The 21,881-nt window shown below is 41.7% G+C and overlaps 3 protein-coding genes across 3 annotated transcripts in view; 1 reads left to right on the top strand and 2 right to left on the bottom strand.

Annotated features, from left to right (window-relative positions):
• Positions 1 to 21,881, bottom strand: part of LOC103127679 (zinc finger protein 709-like) — a 471,063-nt gene that overhangs the window by 363,414 nt on the left and 85,768 nt on the right. The gene's annotated exons all lie outside the window — the stretch shown is intronic.
• Positions 1 to 21,881, bottom strand: part of LOC107523550 (zinc finger protein 709-like) — a 596,771-nt gene that overhangs the window by 493,990 nt on the left and 80,900 nt on the right. The gene's annotated exons all lie outside the window — the stretch shown is intronic.
• LOC132542592 (zinc finger protein 844-like) lies at positions 149 to 1,231 on the top strand. The gene is given in 3 exon segments (XM_060205101.1): positions 149 to 174; positions 390 to 863; positions 865 to 1,231. Coding segments are annotated over 3 exon segments (867 nt in total).

The following is a 21,881-nucleotide window of genomic DNA, read 5'->3' as shown; positions in this document are numbered from 1 at the left end:
ATATCTGATTTTGTGGCCTATTAAATGAAACAATCTCCTGTATTTTGATAATCAATTACAGTGTTATTTATTAAAATGTCATTAATTAATTGTTCTTTATTTTACAGTAATACAACAGTAAAAATCTCTGAGGGCAAAGATATTCAGAATGCTAAAATATCTGAAGAATGTGAGGTATACAAATTATTCACTTATCCAATTCATCTTCAAAAACATGGAAGAGTTCACAGTGGAGAGAAACCCTATGAATATAAGCAATATAATAGAATATTCAGGAGATCCAGTTATCTTTGGGAACATGATAAAACTCACAGTGGAGAGAAACCCTATGAATGTAAACAATGCACTAAAACATTCAGTAAAGCTGGTCATTTTCATATACATGAAAGAATTCACAGTGGAGAGAAACCCTATGAATGTAAACTGTGTTGTAAAACATTCAGGCAATCCTGTAGTCTTTGGCAACATGAAAGAATTCACAATGGAGAGAAACCCTATGAATGTAAACAATGTAGTAAAACATTCAGTTATTCCATTCATCTTCAGAGACATGAAAGAATTCACAGTGGAGAGAAACCCTATGAATGTAAACAATGTAGTAAAACATTCAGTTTTTCCAGTAGTCTTCAGAGACATGAAAGAATTCACAGTGGAGAGAAACCCTATGAATGTAAACAATATAGTAGAGCATTCAGTTGTTCCAGTTATCTTCGGACACATGAAAGAATTCACAGTGGAGAGAAACCCTATGAATGTAAACAGTGTAGTAAAACATTCAGTCGTTCCAGTTATCTTCAGACTCATGAAAGAATTCACAGTGGAGAGAAACCTTATGAATGTAAACAATGTAGTAAAGCATTCAGTTGTTCCAATTATCTTCGGACACATGAAAGAATTCACAGTGGAGAGAAACCCTATGAATGTAAACAGTGTAGTAAAACATTCAGTCGTTCCAGTTATCTTCGGACTCATGAAAGAATTCACAGTGGAGAGAAACCTTATGAATGTAAACAATGTAGTAAAGCATTCAGTTGTTCCAGTTATCTTCGGACACATGAAAGAATTCACAGTGGAGAGAAACCCTATGAATGTAAATATTGTAGTAAAACATTTAGTTTTTCCAGTAGTCTTCAGAGACATGAAAGAATTCACAGTGGAGAGAAACCCTATGACTGTAAATATTGTAGTAAAACATTTAGTTTTTCTAGTGTTCTTCGGACCCATGAAATAATTCACAGTGGAGAGAAGCACTATGGATGTAAACTATGTAGTAAAACATTCATTTCTTCTAGTAGTCTTTGGAAACATGAAAGAATTCACAGTGGTGAGAAACCCTATGAATGTGAACTATGTCGTAAAACATTCAGTTGTTCCAGTAGTCTTCAGACACATGAGAGAATTCACATTGGAGAGAAAGCCTATGAATGTAACAATGTAGTAAAACATTCAGTTGTTCCATTCATCTTTAGACACATGAAAGAATTCACAGTGGAGAGAAACCCTATGATGTAAAGAGTGTAATAAAACATTCAGTTGTTCCAGTAGTCTTTGAACACATGAGATAATTTACAGTGGAGAGAAACCCTATGAATGTAAACTATGTAGTAACACATTCAGGTAATCCAGTAATCTTCAGACACATGAAAGAATTCACAGTGCAAAGAAACCCTATGAATATAAACAATGAGGTAAAGCATTCATGGTTTCTAGGTCTCTTCAGTTACATGAAAGAACTTACAGTGGAGAGAAAGAAACCTCATGAATGTAAGCGTGTAGTCTAACATTAATTTAAGCCAGTTTTCTTTATAGAGATTTGAAAGATCTCACAGTGGAAAGAAACCCAGTGAATGTAAACAGTAAAACACTGATTCAAGCCTGTCATTTTTGTCAACATGAAATAACTCACAATGGAGAGAAATTTGATGAATATAAGCAGTGTTGAAAACATTCCATTATTCTGGTCCTCTTTGTAGACGTGAAAGAATTCACAGTGAAGAAAAACCTATGAATGTAATAAAGCTTTAGAATTCAAATTCATGAAAATATTCACAATGGAAGTCAATGTTTTGAGCATAAACTACTAAGATTAAAGAGATGCAACCTGAGACATGATGCAGAGGCTAGTGGTTCAATGTCATAGTTGTCAGGTGTGAGCTTCTGCACTCCGTTAGTAAAGTTATGTTCTGTTTTATTGTCTCCCATTTTGTGATAATATATAAGTAAATATAAGTAATTGTAGGGGTCACAGTTCCATGATACAAGTGAATGCATACCTCTGAATATTCTATAAATGTAAGAAATATGAGTTTTTTGATTCTTTGTCTTAAATTCTAATATATGAAAAAATCCACCTGGTACTGAGAACTTACTGATGTCAACAATGCTTAGATGTATTCTAATTGATAATGGTTTTTGCACATATAAAATCACTGGAATTAGAAAAACAATTCTTGCCCCGGGAGTGGGTGGTAGTGCAGCCAGTTAAGCGCATGTAGCCCAAAGTGCAAGGATGGTCATGAGGTTCGAGCCCCCAGTTCCACACCTGCAGGGGAGTCACTTCACAAGCGTTGAAGCAGGTCTGCAGGTGTCTTTCTTTCTCTCCCCCTCTCTGTCTTCCCTCATGTCTGCATTTCTCTCTGTCCTATCCAACAACGACATCAACAACAACTACAACAATAAAAAAGGGAATAAATAAAAAAACAATTCTCGAGAGTCAGCCAGTAGGACAGCAGGTTAAGCACACGTGGCATCAAGCCCAAGGAGTGGCGTAAGGATCCTGGTTCAAGCTCTGAGTTCACCTCCTGAAGGGGAATTGCTTTACAGGTGTTGAAGCTCTGCAGGTGTTTATCTTTCTATCACTCCCTCTCTGTCTTCTACTCTCTCCACTACTCTCTCCATTTCTGTGTCCTAACAATGACAACATCAATAAGAACAGTAATACTACAGCAACAATCAAATTTAAAATATATATATTTCCTTTTGTTGTGGTTGTTACTGTCGTTGGATAGGACAGAGAGAATTTGAGAGAGGAGAGGAAAACACCTGCAGACCTGCTTCACCACCCAGCCCCCAATCAAAAAATTTTTTATAAGACAATCCTTTCTAAAAAAAAAAGATAAATAATTCTTATCAGTGTAGACACTGTAGAATGACTTTACAGACCTCGTAAGTAACTTGTACTGGAGAGCCCAGTGAATGTAAAACAGTGGAGTAATAATGGATGCTACAATATGTGAATCTTAAAACTTTGTTTTGCATATTTATTTTCCCTTTTTTGGTGCCCTTGTTTTTTATTATAGTTTTTATTCTTGTTAGATAGGACAGGGAGGTGTCAGCACAGTGGGTTCAGTGCATGTGGTGGGAAGAGCAAAGACCCCCACAAGGATCAAGTTTCCAGCCCCTGGCTCCGCACCTTCAGGGATCACTTCACAGGTGGTGAAGCAGGTCTGCAGGTGTCCGTCTTTCTTTGCTTCTCTCCATTTCTGTCCTATCCATCAATGAGAGCAATAGTAACAATGGCAATAATGACAACAAGAACAACAAAAAACAAATGGGGGAAATTGAAAAAAGAAAAAGGAGCAATGAATGGAACACCCAAGGTGAGACTTTAATTAGCTGTGGTCTATCACAGCTGATCCAGGGACTCAAAGTGGGCAGGTAGGCGGGTCGGAAAGTGGTGAGGACTCAGCGTGGCTGGAGGGTGAAGTGTGCTGACACCAACCTGGGACTGTGGAGCCAAAGAAATGAGAATCTGCAGAACCAATATGCTACCTACCCTCTGCATACAACAGTTTTGTAATTCAACACTCCCTTGATTAAGGGATTTTTTGTTTTGTCACTCATTCACTTATTTACTCATGTATTTTATTAGTGGTTTAATAATGACTAACAAGATCGTTGATTCCCACCACCAGAGTTCCATGTCCACCAGAGTGCCCTTCACTGGAAGCTTCCATATTCTTTATCCCTCCGGGAGTGTGTATTTTTTTTTCCAGATTTTTTTTTTTGTTTAAGAAAGGATTAATTAACAAAACCATAGGGTAGGAGGGGTACAACTCCACACAATTCCCACCGCCCAATCTCCATATCCCACCCCCTCCCCAGTAGCTTTCCCATTCTCTATCTAACTGGGAGCATGGATCCAGGGTCATTGTGGGTTGCAGAAGGTAGAAGGTCTGGCTTCTGTAATTGCTTCCCCGCTGAACATGGGCGTTGACTGGTCGGTCCATAGGAGTGTGTATTTTTAAAGTCTAATTTTTTTTAAGATTTTTTATATTTATTCTCTTTTGTTACCCTTGTTTTATTATTATTGTTGTCATCGTTGTTGTATAGGATGGAGAGGGGGAGAGAAAGACACCTTCAGACCTGCTTCACTGCTTGTGAAGCAATGTCCCTGTAGGTGAGGAGCTGGGAGCTTGAACCAGGATCCTTGCGCTTGCACCACCAGGAGTGTATATTTTTATTGCCACCAAGGTTATGGCTGCGGCTTTGTTCCAGCACTGTGAATCCACTGCTCTTGCTGGCCTTTTTTTTCTATTTCATTTGATAGGACAGAAATTGAGAGAGGGAAGGGAGAGAGTCCAGGTGGTGTCATGCCTAATTAAGTATACACATTACAGTGTACAAGGATCTAGGTTCAAGGCCCTGCAAGGGGAAAGCTTCATAAAGGGTAAAGCAGGGCTGTAGGTGTCTCTGTCTCTCTTCCTCTCTGTCTCCTCTACCTTCAATTTCTCCCTGTCTGTGTCCACTAATAAAGATAAAGTATTTTTTAGAAAAGAGAGGGAACTGGGTGGTAATGCAGCAGGATCAGCACAGGTGACACAAAGCACAAGGACTGGTGTAAGGATCCCAGTTTGAGCCCCTGGCTCCTTACCTGCAGTTGAGTCGCTTCACTTGCAGTGAAACATGTCTGCAAGTGTCTGTCTTTTTTCTTTTTTTTTCCCTTTTTTCCAATTTTCTTTTTATTATTCATTCCCTTTTGTTGCCCTTGTTTTACTATTGTAATTATTATTGTTGTTATTGATGTCGTTGGATAGGATGGAGAAATGGGGAGAGGAGGGGAAGACGGGGAGAGAAAGATAGTCACCTGCAGACCTGCTTCACCGCTTGTGAAGCGACTCCCCTGCAGGTGGGGAGCTGGGGCTTGAACCTGGATCTTTAGCTGGTTCTTGTGCTTTATGCCACCTGCGCTTAACCGTTGTGCTACTGCCCAACTCCCAGGTGTCTTTCTCTCCCCCTCTCTGTCTTCCCCTCTTTTCTCCATTCTTTCTGTCCTATCTAACAATAACTACACCAGTAACAACAATAATAATACCTATAACAAATGGATAACAAGGACAAAAAAGGGAAAATAAATAATAAAAACTCTAACAAATAAAAAAATAATGAGGAGAGAGAGACGAAAACCTTCAGCCTTGGTTCATCACTCATAAAGTTTTCCCCCTGAAGATGGGGAGCAGAGGCTTGATCCTGGTTCCTTTTGCATGGTAGCATCTGCACTGCACTAAAGCCCCAACACCCAGTGAAAAAAAATTAATACAGGGTAAGCCCCAATGAAAAAAAATTAATACAGGGTAAGGGTTTGCCTCATCTAAACTAGACCAAAAGAAAGAAATGAAAAAAAAAAAAAAAAGGAATGTTGGGAGTCAGGTTATAGCTCAATGGGTTAAGTGCAGGTGGCACAAAGCCCAAGGACCTGTGTAAGGATAATGGTTGGAGCCCCTGGCTCCCCACCTGCAGGGGGTTTGCTTTACAAGCAGTTAAGCCAGTCTGCAGATGTCTATCTTTCCTCCTGTCTGTCTTCCCCTCCTTTCCATTTCTGTCCTATCCAACATCGACGACATCAATAACAACAACAATAACTACAACAATAAAAAAGGCCAACAAAAAGTGAATAAATATTTTTAAAAGTTAAAAGGGATTCGGGTGGTAGCACAGTGGGTTAAGTACAAATGGCACAAAGCGCAAGGAGCGGTTAGGATCCTGGTTCAAGTACCCGGCTCCCCACCTGCAGGGGAATCACTTCACAGGCGGTGAAGCAGGTCTGCAAGTGTCTCTCTGTCTCTCTTCCTATCTCCCCCTTATCTCTCAATTTCTCTCTGTCTCTATCCAATAATAACAACAAAAGAATTTAAAAGGAAGGTAGCCAGGTCTGAAGTTGAGTCACTGAGTGAAATGTCTGCCTTGCTCCATGTGCAGCCAGCTTCCGGCCAGCCCTGGCCCTGTCATGGAGTAGAACAGTTGAAGAGCCTCAGTTCCTTTGGTTCTTGGGACAATCAGCAAAGAACTGAAGAGTGAAACACAGGAGTTTGAAGCAAAGAAGTTTTCATACAGTATTAGCAAGCAGACATACACTCTGGGGGATTTCTGTAGAGTGGCTCTAGAGTTACAAAGCATTTTATGGTTTTTAATCAACATATAGAGAGGAAAACAGTTTGCATCTCTGCTTGAGGTGGACATGACGTGCCTGATTAACAAGCAGATAGCTAACATGCAGGTGGGATAAAAACATATTCTGGGAACATGGTGTCAGAGTTGAGAATAGGACTAGAAAGATGTATTAGAGCAGAGAGTGGCTCTCAAATGTGGGAAAGTATATAAATAAATTGGGAGAGGAGGAATGTTGTTTTCGCCAGGCTATGTTGTTTTGCCGGGCTGGCTTCACGGGCACGGGCGGGTAACAGACGACCAGGGACTCATGGTTGAGCTGTAGGCAGTATCTCTTTATTCATGCAGGATGCAGCACAATCTAAGCCGAGCTAAGCTAAACTCAAGTACCATAAAACTCACAATGCTGTCTTTATATATACTTGCCAAGTAGGGTGGAAACAGGATGTGACATAGAGAGGGTGGAGAGAAAAGTGACTGGTGAAAATCAGAGTGTGACAAGGAGAGGATCAGGGTGTGACAAGGAGAGGGGGTGGAGCAGGCGAGAATTCTATCACTGAACCACTAATACCCTGGAGAGAGGGTGGTGCTTGTTAACAGCGGTTATGTAAATAGAATGAAGTGGTTATGTAAATAGAATAGTGTTAAGCAGGGGGGATTTAAACCAAATGAAACAGAAGGGGTCTCATGCATACCAACAGCGGAAGAGATAGGAAGAGAGACAGAGATACCTGAATCCAGATTCACAATTCACCCTGCAGGTGGGGAGGAGGGTCTTGAACTCAGATTCTTAAGCACTGTAATTTGAGTGCTTAACCAGGTGTGCCCCCACCTGGCCCCACATTCTGTTTTTGATGAGAACTTAAAAGTCTTTTGCACTGCTCAGGACATGTCTGACCACACTGTTTTGTATCCTAGTGCCTGGCCTTTAAAGAGAGAGAGAAGTTATTGATCCCAGCTTCTGCACCCCCAAAATAATTTTGGTCCATTCTCCCAGAAGTCCATGATAGAGGGAAGATAACCAGAGGGCTCTGGACTCCAACTCCATCAGGACCCAGAGAGAGAAAAGGAAGAAAGGAAGAGCATTTGGATATAGTCATACATGTAGGTGTGGCTTGGAGAGAAAGAGAAGGGCTGGGGAGACAGCATAATAGTTATGGAAAAGACCTTCATGCCTGAGGTACCAGAGGTCCCAGGTTCAATCCCCAGCCCAAAGATAAGCCAGAGCTAAGCATTCCCCTGGAGGGGAAAAACAAAACAAAAAGGTGTTATAGTGGATAAAGCACTGGACTCTCAAGTGTGAGGTACTGAGTTTGATCCCAGGCAGAACATGTACCAGAGTGATGTCTGGTTCTTTCTCCTCCTATCTTCTTCATGAATAAAGAAAAAAAAAAAAAGAAAAAAAAATTCCTGTAGAATGGAAAAGAATATTGGACCATGAGGAAATAAATAGAAGGACAAATATAGACAGTTAGTTTTAGAAATAATAATTAACCCATATCTGCAACCTTGTGAGAACTGCTGTTGATTCCAATAGAGAGATTGGGGTCATAGGACTCAGGGAACAATGTAGAATGATACCCTTGTTATCTTATAATTTTTTAAAATATTTATTTATGTATTTATTCCCTTTTGTTGTCCTTGTTGTTTTTTATTTTTGTAGTTATTATTACTGATGTCGTCGTTGGATAGGACAGAGAGAAATGGAGAGAGGAGGGGAAGACAGGGGGAGAGAAAGATAGACACCTGCAGACCTGCTTCACCGCCTGTGAAGCGACTTCCCTGCAAGTGGGGAGTCGGGCCTTGAACCAGGATCCTTAAGCTGGTCCTTGTCCTTGGCGCCACATGCATTTAACCCACTGCACTACCGCCAGACTCCCATCTTATAATTGTTTAAATCAATATTAAGTCACTAATAAAATTGAAAAACATTTCAGGAGGAAAAAGAAGAGAGAGGGGAAGTTACTGATATGTATCTTGGGAGTGGAAGAAAATGAACATGTGTGCAGAAATAAACATGTGTGGGGTTGGGTATGGTGCACATGTTACAGTGCACAAGGACCCAGATTTGAGCCCCCAGTCCCCACCTCTGGTTCATGGTATTTCAGGGGATTGAACCTTGGACTTTACAGAGCCTCAGGCATGAGAGTCTGTTTGTATAACCATTGTGCTATCTATAGCTTCCCTTGAATTTGTGCTATCTATCCCTGCCATTGAATTGTGCTCCAACACACAATAAGTCTTTGAGAATGTTCTATGGATAGTGCTGGGAGTTGAGACACCTGGTTGAGTGCACATATTAAAGCACACAAAGACCTGGGTTCAAGCACCTGGTTCTCACCTGCACAGGGAAAATTGCATAACAGGTGAAACAGTACTACAGAGAGAATTTTCCATGTGCATTTGAAAAGAACATACATGTATTTTTTAATTTTTTATTATATTTATTTAATTATTGGATATAGACAGTCAAATGAAAAGGGAAAGAAGAGATAGAGAGGGAGAGAGACAGACACACACCTGCAGCACTGCTTCACCACTTTCAAAGCTTTCCCCTTGCAGGTGGGGACAGGGGGATTGAAGCAATGTCCTTACACACTGTGACATGTTCACTCAATAGGTGTGCCAGTGCCACCACACAGTACCACATATATTTCTTTCAGAATAAAAGATTCTAAATATATCTTTTAAGTTGACCATATCTATGGCTTAATTTAAGGTGTGTCCCTTTTTTTTTTTTGTCGTCAGATCTCTTGCCTGGGAAGAGGCACCCCCACGCTAACCCATAAGTTCTCCCACACAGCCACTAGGTTTTATCATTTACTAATTACAAAACTATAGAGGGGGAATATTGAGAATAGGGATATATCTCCATCACATGAGATGCCAGGGATTGTATTCAGGGCCTTATGAAAGAGAGTCCAATGTTCTAATCAACCTAATCATACTCCACACCTGTCTCTTTTTTCTTTCTGTTAAAGAACTGCTTTGTTAATACAAAATTAGACACACACACAAACCACAAATTGTTAAGTTTAAATATATCAGTCATAGCAAATAGGTGGCAATTCAATATCCAGGGCTGACAGAATGCTTGAAGGAGATTGGAACATATCAGATTCCCACAGTGGGGTGGGCATCATCACAGGGGAAGGGGGACCGAGGTTCACCAGCTTGTCAAGTTCCTTCTCCTCAAGAATCATGAGGGGCACACCACTCAAGGGCAGGTATGCAATCTGATATTCTTCAAGCAGGTCAAAGCTCTCAAAATCTAGAGGATTAAAGGGAAAGAACTTCTCTATTTCTGGATAGGTGTCGTCTGACCCAGGAGCAGTGCTCTTTGCTTTAAATCTTTTCCTTTAATTCTTGGCCAGAGAAAGTTTTTTGTCTCTGTATAAATGGCCTATTAGTCTGCACAGACTATTCTATGGTTCTGTTTACATTCTGCCTGTGAGCTCAGTGGTCTTGTGTATTCTGCTACCCCCTTCCCAGAACCCCCTCTTCCAGTCCTCCTCTGAGTGAAAAAAAGTCATAGGTGGTGGGACTGGCGTTCCTCTCACTCTGCAGTAACTGGACAAGGCTCTCTTCTGCTGATGCGTTTCACAGACTGTCCTCTGCTGCATTCCAGGATAGGCAGCTCCCCAAGTACAAGTGGCATCTTCTCATCCAGGCCCCAAGGCTGAGCTCATTCTAACAGTTCCTGGCATGTCTGCATGAGCAGGCTGTGCCCAGAAGCTGTCCGGGCTGGCTTAGTCAAGACCCTCTCTCAGTCTCTTCCACACAGCTCTGCTAGCCTAGGCCCCTCACCTGGGAGGCTGAACCTTGGAGGGCTCTTGTAACCCTCCAAAGTTTGTTTAGTCATGATGGCAGGGGCCGTGAGTCCATAGGATAAGTTCCCAGCCTTCGGCTACACGTGTTCAAGACCCAGAAGAAGCAGCACGGTGATCAGCAAGAAGGAGAACTTGCAGGAGCAGCTAGCGCAGCTGAGTTTTGCAGGAACGGAGAGTGTGTTTCCAGCAGACACGCACTAAGTCACTTCCCACACACCACACCCTTGTGGGTTTGCTTGAGTCTTTTTTTTTTCTTTTGCCTCCAGTGTTATCACTGGGGCTTAGTGCCTGAGTGAGCCTTTGTATACTTCCAGCCTGAGGTCAGCCCTATGGGGATTATGTCCCAAAGTCCAGTATCAACACCTTGAGCTGTTACCACCTCCTTGACACTTGGAGTGTTGTGTGTGCAGTAGCTGGCCCAGCAATATACTATCAGAATCTGGGAGAAATTCAGGTCCAATACCTACTTCCTTCCACACAATGATAGTTGAAGCCCAGAAAGACCAAGTGAATTCTTCAAGTTTTCCTAAATTGGTCCACACACGCCAGGATTATTTTTATTTATTTTAATTTTTTAATATATAATATTACTTATTTATTTTTCCTTTTGTTGCCCTTGTAGTTTTTGTTGTTGTTGTTGTTATTATTGTTAGTATTGATATCGTTATTGTTAGATGGGACAGAAAGAACTGGCAAGAGGAGGGGAAGACAGTGAGGGGGAGAGAAAGAGAGACACCTGCAGACCTGCTTCATCACCTGTGAAGCAACTCCCCTGAAGATGGGAATTCGGGGACTCGAACCTGGATTTTTACACCGGTCCTTGAGCTTTGTGCTATGTGTGCTTAACCTCCCAAACTTCCACCCGACTGCCACAGGATTATTTTATATATATATGTATATATTGGATAGAGGCAGTCATAAATTGAGAAGGTGGGAAAGAGAGAGAGACACCTACAGCAATGCTTAATAACCCATGAAGCTTTCCTCCTGCATGTGGGGACCTGGGGCTCAAACCCTTGTCCTTGTGCACTACAATGTTTGCATTCAACCAGGTATGGCACCACCCAGCCCCCATGCACTTCAGGATTATTATATCCTGTAGGTTTATGTGAAAGCTTGGTAGAGCTTAGGGAAGCACTCCCATCCTTGGATGGAGGTCTGGAAAGACACCCCACTTATTAGCCTCTCTCCTTAGAGATGAGCCAAGAGGTAAAAGTCTCCCAGACTCAGTTTTCCTTGTTAGTCTCTCAAGCTCACAGAAATCCTACAGGCCTCTCACACTTAGTTTCTCCCTGCTAACAGGCCAAATGGCTGCCTGCTTTAAGGTTCACTCAAAGTTCATGATAGTCACTCAAAGTTCACACATCCACTTCACCTTTTGATCACAAAGGAGAACACACTCTATCATACACCTCCCCTACACCAGACAATGAAACCCCAAATCTTATTTCCTTGTGTTCTTTGATATCTATGATTTACATCAATTTTTGTTTTTCTTTCTCTACCTCACCTTACTGGTTTAACCCCTAAGCTTCTCTCAAATGCCTTTGGATAATTAACCTGCCTGCATCATGGAGAATAATTGTCTTGACCTTTATGTATTGCATCAACTCTTGTCATACCAGCCCCCTACCATAGGGGCAAACTGACCTTTAAGAAATCTGTAATTTCTGCCATATTTGAAAAATGTTCTTTGTTTAACTTTCTATATAATCTCAAACCCACCTTCAAATAACTGAGTGCTTGTACCAAAATACTCCTCGAGTCATCCTTTCTGAATCTCTGGGCCCCTTAGAGCCAGAGAGGGAGGGTCAGTGACTTGCCTTCTGGCTGGATCCCCTCCACGGGAGTGCCAGCATTATCCTATGTGGTGGATGGGTCCCTCCATAAGACCAACCTTGAAGCTCTAGGATAGTGAGTGTGTGTGTGTGTGTGTGTGTGTGTGTGTGTGTGTGTGTGTGTGTGTAGGGGGTGGGCAGCACTGCAGAAGGTGTACTGGGGGGGTCAGTGTCCCTATTACCTAGTGAGGAGTCTCCTGAGCTCAAGGAAGAAGGACACACAGACCACTTCACCTAACTAATGAATCTTTGGAGGAACTTGAGGATGGGAGCTCTTCTGGTGAGTGGCTGTGGAATGAGAGGGGATCCCAGGCAGACAACCAGGACACGATCTGGAGCAGGAACTTGGCTCTGTCCTTGCATAGGACTGAAGCCCTTCTTCCCTAGAGGGACCATGACCATCTGGTGAGGATCCAACCTCTGGTCAAGAAGGACGTTCCTCTTTTCCATCTCTCTGCCAGTAGTTGACAGCTACTTTTTCCCCCTTAATTTATTGGGAGGATTAATTATTTATAGTCTGCCTGTATTGCACCAAAGTAAAAGATTCTGTACCATGGCTTGAATTCAGAACCTCATGTATTTAAGGGCCCAATTTATATCCACTGCACTACCTCCCACACCATTTTTTCTAATCTTAAATAATTAGAAGGCCACTCTTATTGTCACTGAATTGATGACATCTAAGCCTACTCTTACTCTTCAGTCTCATCTTTCATTTTCCTTTCATAACAAAGCCCTGAGTTGAGTGAACCACTCATTACTTTCCAGAATGAAGCTTTTTCTCTCTAACTCCTTTGACTTCATGGTCCCCACTCCTCACTCCCTAAAATCTCTCAGTCAAGATGAGTTCAGTTGTTGACCAAGCAAGTTCAGGTAATAGGTGCCTAATAATGAAAACAGTGGTTCACTGTCTACAACCATGATTGTTGCTCCCCTACATGCTATCAAAGACTTCCCTGCTCAGAACTTAGCTCCATTCTCCTCTCTCTTTTTTTCTTTTTGCCTTCAGGCTTATTGCTGGGAATCAGTGATTGCACTAAGATCCACTGCACATGGAGGCCATTTTTTCCCTTTGTTGCCCTTGTTGTTTATTGTTGTTATTATTGCTGTCATTGTTGTTGAATATGACAGAGAGAAATGGAGAGAGAAGGGGGAGATAGAGAGGGAAGAGAAAGACAGACACCTGCAGACCTGCTCACCTTCTGTGAGGCAACCCCTCTGCAGGAGGGAAGCCAGGGGCTGTGTAGAACAGAATGTTGATACCTTGCACAAACTTAGCCGTGATATTAAGAATTCCTTTTCCCCTTTCAATACTAACTCCTGGTTCTCTTCTCCTTTAACTGCTTGGCTTCTGCCTCTCCTAGGCCCTTTGCTAGCTATGGTAGCTCTATCGATGATTATTCCTTGTCTCATTCAATTCCTCAAGAAACGCATACATGACATTATTAGTGTTACAGTACAGAGAGTCTCAGTTCACCCTTACACTCGTATTCCTTTAGAGGAAAGAAATGCTCTGACATTGATCCATAAACACTGTTCATTAATTAAAGAAATTAGGAGGAGATGTTGGGAACATGTGTGAGCCTGATAGAGCTTAGGGAGAACCACCCCCATCTTTGGATGGAGGTCTGAGAAGATAACCTCTTGGTAAGTCTCTCTCAACCGAGGTGAGCATAAGGGGGGAAACTCAGACTTGGTTCTTTCCTTCTTGACTCTCAGGCCCACAGATACCACAGTACTTCCCTCCATTAACTGCAGGCCACATGGCCACAGATTCACTCATTCAAAGTCACCTTCTGATCACAGAAGAACACACCTTATCACACACTTCATCACACACCTCAGACCCCAGACAAGAGAAATTCCAAACTATATGGCCTTTTGATATCCATCTTCTCTCTGTCTCACCCTACGGGTTTAACCCCTATGCTTCTCTCAAATACCTTTGGATAATTAAGTTGCTTGTGTTATGGAAAATAACTGTCTTGTATCTCATCAATTCCTGTCATACCAACCCCCTACCTTAGGGGCATGCTGACTGTTAAGAAACCTGTAATTTCTGTCATATTGCAACAATAATTACCTCCATTGCTTTTCTATTTAACTCATGTCCACTTTGCCAATAAACGGACTCTAGGATTCTGGGACTCTAAGGACTCAGATTCTAGATTCACGCTAAGAGTCCCCTGGTGTCTTTTACTTCGTGTCACCCCTGTCGTGAGCGAGAAAGAACCAGCCTGTTACCTTTCCCCTGAAGGACACCCTTAGTCCAGTCTTTACTCTTTGCTGTGCTAGTTTCTGGGCCCCATCTCCTTTCCCTTAGAGTGAAAGTGTCCTGAACTTGGATGCCATCAATACTCCTCTCAGTAACTTCCCAGCACTTGCATTAACTAATCAAATTGTCTTACATTTGACTGAGCTGATGCCACTGGCTGGGCTTCCCCACTGCCCATCTCCTCTGGCATGGTTGATTATCCAACTACCCAGCTGCCCAGCCTGTCTCTAGGCAATGCTGGGTGTGGTAGACATCAAAGAGAACAGATCCCTTAGCTCTATTCTCTTAGTTCCTTCATCTTACCCCATGCATAAGCACCCCTCACTGAGACTCCACAGGAAAGGCTCCAACAAGTTACTTCACACCAATAACTCTAGAAGCCTGATCACATGAAAGATCTTAGTCACTACCTTCTCTATCTCTTTATTTCTGGCTCAGAAACAGTCAAGAAATGGATATATCAACTAGGGCAAAGTAAACAGACTGTGAATAATCATAAGGAGAGCTATTTACCTGCACTATGTCTTTGTTTTATTACCATAACTATGCTGAGTTCTGAGTTATAGTGGCTTTGAGGACTGAAACATGTTACATTGAGCCTCAAGCATGAACTTTAGTTGTATCACTGCTATGCTAACTCACTGACCCCAAACATGACCAAGACACATGGTTTCACTTCAAAATTGTTTTGAATATGGGCCCCAGATCAAATTGATGGGGTTTATAGTTGACAATATTTGTATACCTTTCCCATATTTGGGAGCTACTCTCTTCCCTGATCCATCTTCCTGCTCCTTTTTCCAGCCATGACATTATCTTCCCAGACAATAACTTGGGTCCACCTGCATATCAGATGTCAGGATCAGAAAAAACAACAACAAACCTAGTATAGGGACTTGGGCAGTAGTGCATCAGGTTAAGCACACGTGGCACAAAGTACAAGAACTGGCATAAGGATCTTGGTTCTAGCCCCTGGCTCCCCACCTGCAGGGGAGTCGCTTCACAGGCAGTGAAGCAGGTCTGCAGGTGTCTCTCCTCTGTCTTCCCCTCCTCTCTCCATTTCTCTCTGCCCTATCCAACAACGATGACAATAATAACTACAACAATAAAACAAGGGCAACAAAAGGTAATGAATAAATAAATAAATAATAAACCTAGAATAATCATGGGCCACCTCCACCACTAAAGTCTCCTCCTTGGCCAAAGTTTTCATTGTCACCAAAGCCACCTTCATGGCCACCAGTCAAGTTTCCAGAACCACTTCATCCTCTTTGGCTGGATGAGGCACTAGCCATCTCTTGCTCTGATAAGAGTTTCCTTGCTTCGCAGTTGTGGCCACTCACAGTATGGTATTTCTGAATGATAGTCTTGTCGACAGAATCATGGTAATCAAATGCTATTGTGAGGGCCACTATTACTCCATATTGTTCTTGGGTTCCCTCCATAATTACAGATGCAGTGTAGCTGCACCATATTCTTGAACAAACATTATGTTAGTCAGCAGTTATTCCATAAACTGAGGTCATGGCAACCTCATTACCCAAAATATGTTTAATTAGCAAAAGATTAACTATGATCAAGGACTGTGTCACTGACCCCCCTGACAAGGACTGCATCACAGACACCCCTGACAAAGACTGTGTCACAGACCCCCTGACATGGACTGTGGTCACAAAGCTCCCTGACAAACTGATTTGAACTTTAAGTGAACTCTGTAACTGACCAAACCACCCCCCCCTTCCTAATGTGTATAAAAAGAACCTGTTTGCATTATTTCAGGGCTCACATGCCATTATTGGGAAATGCATGTAGCCCAGGCTTAAGCTTGATTCAATAAAGGCTCTTTGCATTTACATGTGATTCTGGCCTCCTCTCTGTGGGAACAGGATTTAAAAATCTGGACATAACATTTGGGGGCTTCTCCTGGATCCCTTCCTCTGGGAGGGAGGATGCCTGAATCACTGAGCCTACAGACCAGTCCAAGATTCATTAGGTAAATTTGTATGTTGTCTTGTTCTCTGTGCATCTGGTTAGAGCTCTACATCTGGTTCTGGGCCCGAAGAGTGTTAAAGGTGGACGCAATGGGTGACACCGGGCCTAGGACTCCGGGACATGTCCCGGATACTATTGTAGGGGACTGGGTCCCCCACGTCAATTTGGGGTTGGGACAAAGTGGGTGGCTCCCATCTGGTGATAGAGTGCCTCTGTCGTCCCATTTGGAGTGCCTCTAGAAGAAGTGAGGCCATTTGGTTTTGTTCTTGTTTGTTATTTGTGTGTCTCTTTTTGTTTCACTTTTTATCCTGCAGGAATTCAGGATCATGGGACAAAAAGCTTTGACTCCACTAACCATGGTCTTACATCATTTCAAAGAATTTAAATCAAGGGCCCACAATTTGAGTCTAAATGTTAAAAAACATAAACTAATGACTTTCTGTTTTAGCTATGGATGGCTGAGAGATGGAACCTGGGATCTGCCCACAATTTAGAAAACTGCACATCATCATATTGAAAATCCCCCATCCTGGCTTAAACCCTTTTTGCCTCCACAGGTGCCAGGCTGACAGGTTTTGGCAATAAAGATGATCAAAACACAATTGGTTTTTTCAAGATAACTTCCAAGAAAATAGAGCTCAAGAAAAATAAGTAGATAAAGAGAATACAAAAAAGGCTGGGGATAAATCTCGCCTGATTAATGAGGTAGGGGAGAAGGATCCCGAGCCTTCTGCCCCACCCATTGTCTGACCTTCCCCCTCAAGCCCTGATGAGACAGCTGCCTATAATCATGATGGGTTGGTAATGTTAAAATGTTGTGATATGTTAAAAAATTTCAGATAAAACTTATTAAGTGTGGGGCTGTCTAATGTAGAGCTGTATAGATGTTTTAGCTAACCAGCTATCTATCTTTTTTCATTTTATTCAACAAGTGTGCCCCTGGTTTCCCCAAGGAAGAACTTTAGATATTGAAATATGGGGGAGACTAGGTGAAAAATTAAGAGAGTTTTCTGTTCAAAATGGACCAGAAAATATTCCAGTTTAAACCTTTTCACTTTAAAACTTGTTAAGAGATTTTTTTTTTTTATATTACTCATGAGTTACTTTCGCTTTCACAGCAACTCCAAAGCACTCCAAATATCAAGGGTAAATAGACAATGCCCTGAGGGCACAACATGGCAAAACAGGCACTCCAAGAATGTCCCAATTCTCTATGGAACTAGCAGTAGCCTGAGGGGACAACATGGCAGATGTGACTGCATCTGCACAATTTCCCAGTGAAAACTAAGTTTTAATATTGTGCTTAAATTGTGTAAGCAGTTTTAAGATTACACTAAAGAAATGGTAATCATTTTATCATGTCAGCATATTGGGTGTTGACTTTATATAGTATAATCGATTTTAGTGAACTCCTAATTTGGTTTTGTGTATGTCTTGCTGGTCACAAATGTATGACTGCAGCTGTGACACCCCTTCAATCTTACCACCAGTTTCTCCTGGGGGTGTCCAAGAAGCAGTAAAATGCCCCACAAATCTAAGGTGAACAAGGCTGTGCAGGGGCCCACAGAGAGCCCCTTGGCATTGCTAGAATGCCTCATGGAGGCCTGCTGTATATGCATCCCAATTAACTGGGAAGCCCCAAAGAATAAAGTGACACTGAATTTTGCCTTTGTTGCTCAAATCCACCCCAGATATTAGAAGAAAGTTACAGAAGACAAAAAGATATAAAATACATCGGACCAGTAATTGCACAGAGGGCTTTTAAGAGGTTGGCAAATGTTTTGACATTAGACCTTAAAAAGAAAGAAAAAGAAAGTTGGGGCAGTGCCCAGAGGCAAAGAAAGATTAGGCTAAAGGTAGAGAAAGATCAGTGGTTTCACTGCAAAGAGAAAGAACACTGGAAAAAAGACTTTTATCAACAAGCAATTTAGACTTCTTGTGGATGAACTTAAAGTCATAAGCCTGGGAGTGTTAACCCAAAAACTTGGGCTGTGGCACAGACCCGTTGCCTATGTGTCAGATATTGGACCCAGTGGCTGCTAGATAGATGGCCAAAAAGGCCTAAAGAAAATAGCACCTGTGGCACAGCTGGTAAAGAAAACATACGCGCTATCACTGGGGCAATTCGAATGCCCAACTAATCCACCACCAAGCGCTGTTCCTAGACCAGCCACAAGTGAAGTTCAGCACCGCCACCAGACTGAACCCTGCCACCCTGATGACGGAGATGGATCCTGAGCCACCCCCCCTCAAAGCATCACTGCCAAGAGGTATGCCTTCACTACATGGCATGTGCATGGAGCTCTGAGACAACCAGGCTTGAAATTCATCCTCCTTTAAAGGGAAAAGTGAAGGGGAGTCTGCATGATTAAGGGGGGATCTGCATGTCCTTGCTAATTTATCTTTGGGGTAAAAGTTTCAAGGAGAATATTCCATTCTTGTCTTCCATGGAGGAAGCCAGCAGCCTTTACAGAAGACAAATGGACAAGTTAACATATAGCTGAGAGAGCAGGGTCACAGGGTGTGCAGTTTCAAGGCAAACATTTGTATCCACCAGGTGCGGAGCAGAAGCAATTAGTGCATTAGTGTGATTTCATCTTACCTAGTTTCTAAGAGATTTTCTCTACTTCAATGAACTTGTTCAAATTTGGGGAATTCCATTTTCTCACACTCTGGTAAGAAAAAAAAAGGGGGGTCTGGGTGGCGGTGCACCTAGCTGAGTGCACACATCACAGCACAAGGACCCAGGTTCGAACTCCCAGGCCCCTCCTGCAGGGAGAAAGCTTTGCAAGTGAAGCAGGATGGCAGGTGTCTCTCTACCTCTCTCCCTCCCTATCTCCACTTCCCTCTTGATTTCTGGCCGTCTCTGTTCAATAAATAAATGAAGATAATTTAAATCGCGTGCCCGTAATATGTGCACTCAACCAGATGTACCATAACCCAGCCCCCACTCTCAATTTCTCTTTCTCCATCCAAAATAAATACAAATCAAATCAATAAAAAAGAAAACAGCTTATATTGTTCTCATTAAGTCACCATTGGGGCCAGAACAGCTCACTAATTCATTACATAGAGCTTCTGGCTCCTTAAATAACCACAAAAAGCCGACCCTGAACCACCAGGCTAGATAGGCAGCATTAGGCTCCAGGACAGAGACATATCTGTTTCTAGGAGTGTCAGCTTAGGCCAGCTGCACGGGCTGCTGGGACTTGTAGTTTGCATGGCTCTTCTCCCGCGGCTGTTGGCGAGGAGGTGTACTATAACTCCTGTCAGGCTAAGCAGCACCAGCGGGGTCCTGCACACGCGCAGCTCCATGCTTAGTGTGTGAATAATCTAAAGCTTCTTTTTTTTTGCTTTTTTATCAGAGCACTGCTCAGTTCTCAGTTATCATGCTGGGGACTGAACTTGAGACCAGCATGCCTCTAGTGGGAACATCTCTTGTATAAATCACTGTGCCAGAGCCAGGTTGAGCACATATGTTTCATTTTGCAAATAGCTAATAAATCTATTTTAAGTATATTCCAAGGGGCCCATGACATTGCTAATTTTTGTTGAGCATGTCAGCTAACATGCAGGTAGGCTAAAGGTATTGATTATCTGGGGTGATGCTGTCAAAGTTGGAAGAAGTACTAGAACCATTTATTGAAGAGACCCTCTTTGCTTCATGTAATACTTTGAGTCCCCTTTTTGAAAATTAGGTGTCCATAGGTTTGGGAGTTTGCGTCTGGAATTTCAATTCGTTTCCACTGGTCTGTGTACCTATTTTTATTCCTGTACCAGTGTGTTTTCATAATGATGGCCTTATAATTTAGTTTGAGATCTGGGAGTGTTTCCTTTCTTCAAAATTGTTTTGGTGATTCTAGGTATTTTCTGGTTCCAGATAAGTGACTGTAATTTTTGTTCTATTCCCTTAAAGAAACTTGGTAGGACTTTGATGGGTATGATATTAAGTTTGTATATGGATCTGGGGAGAATATTCATTTTGATGATATTAATTCTTCCAATCCATGAGCATGGGCTATCTTTCCATTTATTTGTATCATTTTCTACTTCCTTCAAAAGCAACTTATAGTTCTCTGTATATTAGTCTTTTACTTCTTCGGTCAGGTTTATTCCTAGTTAACTTAATTGATTTTGCTGTGATAGTAAATGGGAGTGATTTTTTGATAGCTTCCTTTTCTCACGTAGTGTGTGTATAAAGGAATGTCACTGGTTTTTGTACAGTGATTATGTAGCATGACCCCTTGATATATTGCCTAGTGATTGCCAGAAGCTGTCTCATGGACTCTTTAGGACTTTTTATGTGTACTATCATATCATCTACAAAGAGTGAGTGTTTGACTTCTGCCCTTCCAATCTGTATTCCTTTGATTCCTTTCCCTTGCCTGATTGCTATGGCAAGAACTTCCAATTCTGTGTTGAAGAGTAATGGTGATGATGGACAGTCCCTAATCTGAGGGCGAATGCTTTTAGTCTGTCCACTGAGTATGATGCTGACTGTTGGTTTGCTGTATATGGACTCCACTATCTTAAGGAATTTTCCATCTATTCCCTTTTTTTTTTTTTGCAGTGTTTTGAGCATGAAAAGATGTTGGATTATGTCAACGACATTCTCTGCATCTATTAAGATAATCATCTGGTTTTCGTCTTGCTTTTATTGATGTGGTGAATCACATTGATTGTCTTGCATGTATTGAACCAAACTTCATTCCTGGAATAAATCCTACTTGTCATGATGAACACTCTTTTTCATATAATATGCTGTGTCTAGTTGGCTAGATTTCTAAATGGTTTTTAGAATTCATTTGTAAAGCCATCTGGTCTGGGAATTTTGTTGTTGGGAAGGTTTTTTAATAACTGCTTTGCTTTTTTGGTCTGTAATTGGTCAATTTAGGTCTGAGAAGATGTTTGGGGTGATTTCAATGCTCTTGAATTTGTTGGTACTGTCTTTGTGGCTTAACATGTGTTTTTTTCTTGAAGATGTGCTATGTGGGTTTGAAAAGAATGTGTATTCTAAGTTCTTATGGTGCAGAACTCTAGATATATCCAGGAGTCCTAGTCTATCCATATCTTCAATTCATTCTTTTCTTTTATTTTTTTTACCAGAGCACTGATCAGCTCTGTTTTACAGTGGTGCAGGGGATTGAACCTGGGACTTCGAAGCATCAGAAATGACAGTCTGTTTGCATAACCATTATGCTATCTACCCCTGCCCATTCTTTTATTTTATTGATTCTCTGCTTAGATAATCTAAGTGTGAGAGTGGGATTTTGAAGTCTCCTACTATTACTGTATTACTATTTATGTATTTTTGTAGCTATTTCAGTGTCTGATATATTTGGATGCACCCTGATTGGGTGCATCGATGTTAGTAATTGCTAAATCTTATTGGTTGATTGATCCTCTGAGCAATATGTAATGTTCAAGCCTATCTTTTATTACTTTATTTATTTTTAATTTTATTTATTTTCCCTTTTGTTGCCCTTGTTGTTTCACATCCTTGTGGTTATTGATGTCATTGTTGTTGGATAGGACAGAGAGAAGTGGAGAGAGGATGGG

This window comes from Erinaceus europaeus, chromosome 13 (assembly GCF_950295315.1).
Source record: "Erinaceus europaeus chromosome 13, mEriEur2.1, whole genome shotgun sequence".
Taxonomy (NCBI): Eukaryota; Metazoa; Chordata; class Mammalia; order Eulipotyphla; family Erinaceidae; genus Erinaceus; species Erinaceus europaeus.
Note: the sequence above shows the minus strand (reverse complement) of the source record. Positions and strands in the feature narration are given on the sequence as shown.